General features: G+C 43.6%; 1 protein-coding gene across 1 annotated transcript in view; it reads right to left on the bottom strand.

Annotated features, from left to right (window-relative positions):
- The window catches only part of CUBN (cubilin), a 321538-nt gene that overhangs the window by 2045 nt on the left and 310022 nt on the right, over positions 1 to 9471 (bottom strand). Inside the window, exons 61-65 of the mRNA XM_019508344.1 lie at positions 7984 to 8146; positions 7350 to 7558; positions 4563 to 4710; positions 4258 to 4439; positions 2707 to 2872 (exon numbers count right to left, since the gene is read on the bottom strand). Of these exons, the coding sequence (XP_019363889.1) occupies positions 2707 to 2872; positions 4258 to 4439; positions 4563 to 4710; positions 7350 to 7558; positions 7984 to 8146 (868 nt within the window). The remainder of the gene's footprint in view (positions 1 to 2706; positions 2873 to 4257; positions 4440 to 4562; positions 4711 to 7349; positions 7559 to 7983; positions 8147 to 9471) is intronic.

The following is a 9471-nucleotide window of genomic DNA, read 5'->3' as shown; positions in this document are numbered from 1 at the left end:
CACACACACACCCCCAAACCCTGGCCCTCCAACCACACTCCCCATAGGCTTACATGCATCCAGCTGTTGAGGCTGCTCCCACCACCTTGCCTGGCTGCATGCATGCCATGTGCATATGCACACACAGATGCACATGATACCCCCTGCCTCCGGTCACTCTCTCCTTGCTCCCACCAGCAGAGCAGAACAAAACCCCGGATGTTTGTTCAGATTTCAAAAAAACGCCCAGACAGAGATCAGAGGATCCAAAAAGAGGACATGTCCAGGAAACCTGGACATATGGTAACCCTAAGCATGCTGTAAGGTGCTATTGGTAGGAAGAGTGAACACCAAATAGGTGTAAAGGAATTTCTAGGTTCTAATCCCAGCTCCGCCATTCTGGAGCTGCCCTGAATCCCTGAAGCCCGCCCGGTCCAGTCTGCTGCCATGCACCTTCAAAGCAGACCAGGCTGGCTCCAGACTGCAGGTGTGGGCTGGGCAGGCTCCATACCTCCACATGCAGCTCCCCACCGGAGTGCTGGAAGAACCACATGGAGTACAGAGTAGGCCCAACTCAGTGGCATGCAGCTCTCTCCTGTACTGCCAGGAGCTCCATGTTCTGGCATGGAGCCAGCCTAGTCTGGTTTGAAGGTGCATGCCAGCAGGCTGAACCAGGTGGGCTCCAGGGATTCAGGGAAGCTCCAGGGACTCAGCTGGAGTTGTGCACCACCAGGGGGCTCTGCCTGCAGCAGGCCAGGAGTTCTCTGAGGGTGTGCGCCATGGGGAGGGTATGGCAAGGGGGCCCACACCCACTCACAAACCCCAGACCCACCCAAACACACCCTCACAAGCATCCCCCCACAAACCCCACACCCACCCACACACATTCCCATACCCCTTCACAAACCCTCCCAAAGCACCATGCACACTCACACCCCCTACATCCCTTAACAAACTCCACACATGTACCCACTCCCACACACAAATCCCACACTCACTGCCCACCCCTACACACCATATACAAGAGTAAGACTTTATTTTAAGCTATTATGCACTCACATCTATATACACTATGCAAACACATGCAAACACATCAGGACAAAATATTTTTTTTAAATAAAATTAAAATATAGTAGATGTTTGAGTTTTCATATATGCTTTGGGCTTTTTTTCTGGTTCCAAGATGGCAAACCCCGCTTCCAGAAGTGGTGGGGGGGTGACTTCCAGTGTCAAAGGTTAGGAGTCAGAGGTGGGACTTCTGGTCCCAAGATGGCAGTGAGGGGGCAGGGCACCTGTCAAGGGGAAGAGTTACCCTTGCAGCCTTCAACAGCTCACCAAAAGTTGTTAAGTGGCCCTCCAGCCGAAGTAACCGCCCACCCCTGCATTGTTATATGTGGGTGGCTGGTTTGTGTTGCACCCTAAATTGAACACACAGCATGTGTCCCAGACCCAGGGAACAGCCCCCCACCCACTCCCCTGGGACCCGTGGCCATCCCATGGCCCATACTAACACTTTGGCCCTTTACAGACCCCTGCCAGATCTCCAGGATTGGTGAGGGTACAACCCTGGGTCCCAGTTCAGCCCCAGCAGTTTTGTGATTGGGATCTGACAAATTTTATGGCCCATCTGCACGCATGTGTGGCATGGCAGGATGTGCAGTTTTTGGGATGCGGTATAAACTTTCTCAGATCTCAATGTTACCATTATTTTAACATCTGCTAGGGGCCTTAATTATTCAAGTCTTCTACAGTTCCTTGAATATATAAAGTGCTATTTAAGTGCTAAGTTTTACTATGAAGAATCAGCTTCCACTATGAAACCTTTTTGTTTAAAGATTTGCCATAATTTATCAGGCCAGTAGTTTCCTTGCATTTTATGGAATTCAGGGCAGCAAGTAGTGGACAACACTTTGTGGCACCTGTAACTTGTCTGATTGTGCATGTGAACTGAACAATGTGGAATCCATATACTGTCATATACAGCTATTCCTGCAAGAAAATGGTGGCCTGAATTTGGAAATCATTCATTGTTTTACTGGGAACTGTGTTTGTGTGATTTGTTCTATGCTTCCATATTACCAGAGGTATTTTGCCTCTTCCTTTGCAAAAAATCTTGCCCAAGGAATTACATCTTGAGATTAAACCAGAGTGGTTATATTAGACAGCATTAAGAATAGGTTGTATTGGGCTCATCTATACTTCCCCCATGGCTGGTCCTGGGGAGATCGGAGCTGAGCATGCCCTGCCCACATGAGTCAACTGATGTGCTCCAAACCTGGAAGTTTATCAGTAAGGCTGCTCTAGACCTGTACGCAATGGCTGCTCTCAGACCCACCTAGAGACCCAGGGACTGAGAGTGGGTGCTAGGGACAAACCCAAAGCAACCTCACCGGTGAGCTTCTGGGTCTAGAACGTACTTGTGGAGGTAAGCGGGCCACGCTCAACCCAATGCTCCCCAGGACTGTGGTATGCTGCCATAGTACAGACAACATGCCTGTTGTGATCAGTGGGGAACTCCACTTAAAATCTGATGGCATGGCACAACTTGATGGTCCATTTATGACACAGAATGATCTAAAATGATAAAGCCAGTATTTCTAGCTCTTCAAAGTGTTTTAAGTAATCTAGGACATGTCCAATTAAGGTTTAATTTAACCTCTTGTTCATTGCTTTAGAGATACTGGGCCTTTTAATCTGGATATGTTTACCTATGTATTGCTGTCTTACCAGTTGGTGATGAAGTCCAAGTGATCTCATATCCATCATGAGCAACTAAAATGTCACTCTTGAAATGTAGGTAGATAACCTGATTTTTAGGGAAGATGGGACTGGGCAAAGTATTTCCACAATACCTGCCAAGTAGTGGGGAACTGGCATCACTTCCATTTCTGACCTATAAGAGAATATAAAACCATTGTTAACGTAGGGTTACCATATATCCCAGAAGCTGATCCTGGCCAGCTGCTGAGAATTATAGTGAGCATCCTGGAAACATGGGGATGTGGGGTGCAGTCTGGCTGGGAGTCGGACAGGAGTGGAGCACCTTGCAGGCAGGCACCACTGCCTGCGTGGCATGTAACCATGCCCCCATTGACTTGTGTAAAGAGGGATGGGGGGCAGTGTCCCGAATTTCCTGGATTATGTCCTGGATTTCTGAGGTTTCCATATGGTCAGTGTATGTTAATGTTAAATCTATTTATAAACTGTACATGAAACAAAGCACAGACAGAGTTCAAAGATTTTGTGAGTTTTATGTGTATTGTGATTTATGTTTCATGGTAAATATATACAGCAAATGGCTTTTTTCCTACTGTAAACTGCTGCTTAAGAGTGAGAGGAGACAGTCAATTAGTCTCCTGTGGCTTTTTAAGCAACAGCACAGAACAAAATATAGCCAGTAATTTTAAACTAAACATTATATCATGGTACATTTTCCATCTAATGAGAGTTGCTGGCTTAAGTTTAAACTTTGCATTTAAAATACACCTGTATATGTTTTGTTCCTATTACAAAATCTTAACGTTGCAGATGTTTTTACCTTTCCCTGTTAAGATGAAGGGTGGGTCACATTACAAAGCTCAAGTTTTGAATATAAAATTTCCCAGAGTTTAGGGAATGATGGAGCTAGGACCCAATCAAATAAATGAGTTAAGGAAGGATCATAGCATAAAAGAAATGAAGGACAGATAATTTTCTCACACAGAAACCTGATTTCTGATAGATGAATAAATTTGTGCTAGCAACTTAAGGATTCATAGCGATGCTTTCATGACTTGTGCAGAGACTGAATAAAAGGTTTGTGTGGACAGCAGAATAATAATCTAAATCAGACTGCACTTCATTCAAGTGATATTGTTCTCACCTAGCCACTGAATTTTCAAACACCTTTGCAACTGTTCTATTTCTGCTGCTTCAACCGCTTTATCCATTATTTTCATACATTTGAAGGGAAATTTAACATTTATGACAGGTAATCCTTCAGCCTGTAGGGTTCTGGATATTCACAAATGAAAAAAATCACAATGTCAACCATACCACCTTGAAGTTCCCTAAGTGGCTAAGTGATGACATCACTTGGGTGAACAGCAGCCATCTATTTTAGATTGTTACCTTGCTATCCATCACAATGGCATCTTCAACATAAAACCGATACCTATCATAGTGTCCCCTGTAATTCTTTGGGCAGGGCTTGATCCAAGCCAGTTAAAGTCAATAGAAAGACTCCCTTTGACTTGAACAGACTTTTGAGCAGACTGACAATGCAAAACCTGTTAATACCTCTAAGAAATCATGTGAACATTGCCGGGTGTCTTCCAGATTGAAAGCATGGAAAAAGAGAGAAATTGTGTGATTCAGCGGAGCTCGCAGAATAATGGTACAATCCAGGTTATTGGGATGAAGACCAGGCCAGCCAGGACTTTTCAGATAACCAAATGACTGATTATATTCTCTGCTGCAACCTTTGGTGGGAGAAAGCAAAAGATTTATATGCCTTATAAATCTCTATATGACTTTCTGTTAACTATCCATAGTTACAAAAAGGAATCTGTACGTAGATGCTTTAGGAACTTTTTCAAACATACCTGCAGCTTGATAGGTAAACCTGACTCCATTATTAATCATATATTCCTCTGATCTGAAAGTCACAATGACAGTGCGGCCATGAGAATAAAACTCAGGGATTGCAAAAGTTTCAGTGCTACAGAATCTATGGATTTGTCCACGGTTATTCTGGAATTAAAAATATAAGCACTTTATAGGTGACTTTTAAAAGGTAATCCGGTTTCTTGGGTTATCTAACTTTACACTAACAGATCTTCTAGTAATTTAATAGTTTTCTGTATTAAAATCTGATTTCATATAGCAGTGTTAAGCAAAATGAACCCATAATTTAGAATTATCTGGGTGAACAAATGATACTTGTCACATATTGGACATCTGAACATTTTACACGAAGAAAAATGAAAAACCAGTTGAGCAGGCATTCACTTTCATTTTTATAGTCTCTACTTTTTTGCTTCCATCTTTCCCAAAGCAACATTTTATAGAGATTACTTCTCAATGGCTAGTTGTAATAGTTCATGTGCTATCTATTCTCAGGTAACAAAACTTCCTTTTTTGATTATATGTAAAATGTCATTTTCCTATGGCATTCTTGCCATATAAAAATGGCCTCTGAACGTTAACAGTATTTACAGTTCTGATGATAACCATGAGCCAACAGAGATTAGCACCAGGGCTAAAGGCCCACTAATATGTTTCTGAAGTTATTTTAATGTGTACCTTTTACATTAATCACCAGGGATCTGGGTTTTCCATTTGTCATGGAAAAATGTGGCAAAACCTGGCCTTTCTCATTTTAAGGAAAAACCCGGATTTTCTCCTTTAAAGGAGATTAAAGCTGGAAACAACGGGTTTCTTCTTGCAGGGTGGCAGAGTTCCAGTCTGCAAGGGGCTGGGGGGAGCAGGAGAAGGGAGATCAGGCCGGGGGTGCCATGTGCATATGCGCACATACACAGGGGCTGGGGCTGGGGCTGGGGCTGGAGCTGTGTGGGTCTTAGGGCCCAGGGCTGGAATGCATGACTGCAGGGCCCAGGAAGAGAGTGGGAAAAAGCCAAGGGCAGCTTGTCTGGGGGGGGCCAGTGGGAGGCTGGTTCGTCACTGGTGTGTGCGCTCCCAGGGAGGCATGGGGGAGTAAGGGGCACTGGCAGGGCTGGGCAGGCTGTGGTTCAGAAGTGAGGGGTACCAGCAGGCCCGGGGAGCTGTAGTGTGGGAGTGAAGGGCAATGACACGGGCAGGGCACTGGCAGGGCACAGCTCAATGCCACAAAGTATGTGTGGGGGGGTGCCCACAGCAGGACCCACATCCTGGTGAGCAAAGGGGACAAGGGGAGTTCTTCATTATAGTGATTGAGGTGCTGGTAGGCTTCCAAATTGCTTTAAAATTGTTAATATAACAATAAAACATTGTGTTCAGCTGATATCTATCTATCTATCTATCTATCTATCTATCTATCTATCTATCTATATATATATATATATATATAGTTGTGTTTCATTTTTACTTATGGAAAAACTTGGATTTTGGAGGTACTTTTAATCAGGGAATTTGCAATTTTTTCATCAGAGAAAACCAGGAGCACTCCTAATCACACACTGGGTGGATCTACATAAGATGCTTACTGTGCATTAGCCTAATACTGCGCAGTAGTGTGTCACAGCAAAAAACATGCTAATAGCCTACTGTACAGTGTTATTAGGCTAATGCACAGTAAGTTTCACTAAATAACCATTCACCAGCACTACTGTGCAGTAACTCTACATACTACACATTTAATTAGTACTTTATTAATGAAGTACAGTAAAATCTCTGCTATCCAGCATTTAACTGGCTGCAATACTCGGTTAACCGGAATTTCTGGCTAGCCAGACACAGGGGAAAGCTTGCACACAGTGGCTGCTGCCGCTTTGCATGCGGCCACCGTGCCACCACACTCCCTCACCCCCACATTTACTCTGCTGGCTGGACATGGGGGGTGGGGAGGGAGGGGGAAGCTCACACATGGGCTGCCCTGTGCTTCTGCTGTTCTGCAGGCTGAGTGCCACTCTGCGCTGCACTCTGCAGATGCCACCACCCCGCTGCTCCCTGCTCCACATCTGGCCACTGCTACCTGCAGCCACCCTGGCTCTGCATCCAGTCAGAAACACCTGTCTTTGAGGTAATTGGCATTTTTAGATTATCGACACTTGCCATTCCCCACTCGTGCTGGATAATGGGGATTTTACTGTACTAAACTAAATGTGCAGTATCTCAGGCACATTAATGAACGTGTAGACATGCCCTTATTTCCATAAAAATAACGTAATGCCCTAGTATGTTAAAATCAGACATTCAGTCACTACTAGAGGTGAATAAAATGTAAGAGCAATTTTCACATCAGTAACCAAAGGAAATTTAGTAATGTTAAATGCAATAGAAACAAACTACATCTCTCTACCTTTTTATAAAAAACAATTTTTGGCAGGAATATTAACTCTTATCATATATCCTAAATATTCCACTGCCATGTGTTTATAACAACCTATCATGGAGCATTTCATCAATGTTAATTTTGGCAAATGACTTGTTTCCTGTAACTGTAGAAAGTTTGAAGTACAAAGTGGGCCACATTCACCTCTGTGCTCTAGACTTGCATAAGCTCTGCCTTTCCATATGAATCTTTAGTAGTACACAATGACTTGCCTGGGGCACCCTGCACAGGGCTGAATTTCATTCGGTAACCATAATTACTTATCAAATTATCGTCTTCCTTATACTGTCTGAAGGAGTGAGAGATCTTTGAGCAGAGCCATGCATTGTGCAAGTCTTACCATTGTGCGGTCCTGGAATTCCAGGTAATTCTGAGAGCAGTCCTGGCTGGAATGGAGATGGAATGTCTCTACTGCCAGTTGGACTTCTTCTTGTGGAGGAGCATCAATGATCCAAACGCAAACAGTAAATGGTGGATATGCATTTGGAAAATTAGGTGACATTGCAGTCTGTTGGGTAGAAGTTGCGTTATATATTCCTCCACACAGTCCTGTTGGAAGCAGTAACAGCTTAATCATCTTGCTACAACAAAGCATACCATTCTGAAAATTCATATCTATCAGTCTCTGTGCCTGTATGTATCCACATTCAGATAAATGTATATTTCCCATATTCCCCTGGTATTTATTATGCCTACATGGTGAACTGCTCTTGAGGGTGATGACTACCTTGAAGTAAAAGGTGACAGACTAGGTAGGACTTCATTTGGAATCTTCTACTCCTGGCTTAGCTATAGGTCTTTTGGGAGTTATAGCAAGATATACCCTACCATTGGTGTATATCTATCTTGAGTTATGGTGTTGATAAGGGGATGATGGATTCATTGCTTTCATGCATCCAGGTCCCAGGTACATGCACCTTGCTTACATGTACTTTTTATCTTTGAGATACAAAGCAGTCAGACAACATACTTACTATCCACAGTTGTGTAGGTAATGTTGAAACCCGCCCTTTCAACAGATACATCTGTGGAAAACTTCACAGTCATGAAGTTACTGGTAGAAACAAAAGGAGCTGGAATGGTGGAGCCACAAAATGTGCCAACTAAATTAGCATTTTCATTCTCTCCATCATACAACTAAAAGAGAGAAAGCCCTTGATAACTTTCAGGTATTTTGTCATATACAAATTACAATAAACAGTTTAACATACATTTAGTTCTCTGAACTCTTGTTTGACCTTAACATTTCTAAGAACATTTTCTCCCATTAGAAGAAGGAAGATGCTTTTGAATATTATTGGTAGCCGGTGACTGGTGATAGTTTACATCTTAGATCATGACAATCTAATTTCTGAACATTCCAAGTCAACTGAAAACCAATGCCTATATTGGTCTTTATAGGCTTTTTTAAAAAGAAGATTCAAATATTTCATTTTAGTTAGAAGCCATTTCTGTCAGAAATATTCTGATGAAAAATTCTCAACCAGCTCAACAAAATATCTAATCTGATCTGGGACACCAGAGTTTGTCTCTCCTTTTCCTTGTCTTACATACTAGAGGATCAGACTCAAGAATATTCAAGACAGAATCTACTCAGTGTAGAGGAACTATTATCAAGATTTACCTTCCAGTGGTCTAAAACCAAAAAGTGCTTTTAAACAATCTATTACAATAATATAGTTCTTCAGGTTTCCTTTCAAGATGCTTGGCTTTATTTGTCTGTTTCTTTTTTCTATTTTTATTTTCATTTTAAGAATTAAGTAGGCTACACATTTATGCTTGAAGTCTGAGGGTGAAAGCTTGTCCCCACTAAAGTCAGTGGTGAAACTTTCTTTGATTTCAAAGAAGGCTGGTTTTACTTGGAGACCTTACTGTAACCTATTAATGTCCAATTTTTTCGCCCTGCAGCATGGATATGTGGGTTGGGTCTGCAGGCCAGATCCTGTCTGTGGGACCCATCCAGCATATGCCATATTTGGCCCCTGTCCTGCATGCCATATTGTGGCTGTGGCAGCAGCCTCAGGCATATGGGATGGGCTCCACTGCACCAGCCTGGGCCTATGTATACTAGATTAGGCATCTCCACCCTTGCCCCAACCCCAGCCCTGGCCCCATAGGCACTGAATTGGGCCCCTCCACCCCAGCCCTGCATGTGCTGGATCAAGCCTCCCTGCTAGATCAGGTGTCACATGTGATAGATTGGGCCTGCTGCCCCAGCCTTGGACCTGTGCATGCCAGATCAGGCCTGCTGCCCCAGTTCCATACTGATGAGATCCAGTGTACAGAGCCATGTCATCTGGTCTGTGGGACTTCACAATTTGTTGGTGGGGTGAGTGTTCCCTCTAAGCTGCATGGCATGTGCGGCCATGTAGTTGCACCTGGCTATGCAGCATGAGTGCACCTGCATGGCTGTGCATGCCACACAGCTTACAGGGAACACTTGTGGGGGTGTGGTTGTAATG

Source organism: Gavialis gangeticus, unplaced genomic scaffold (assembly GCF_001723915.1).
Source record: "Gavialis gangeticus isolate Ggan-Ray unplaced genomic scaffold, GavGan_comp1, whole genome shotgun sequence".
NCBI lineage: Eukaryota > Metazoa > Chordata > Crocodylia > Gavialidae > Gavialis > Gavialis gangeticus.
Note: the sequence above shows the minus strand (reverse complement) of the source record. Positions and strands in the feature narration are given on the sequence as shown.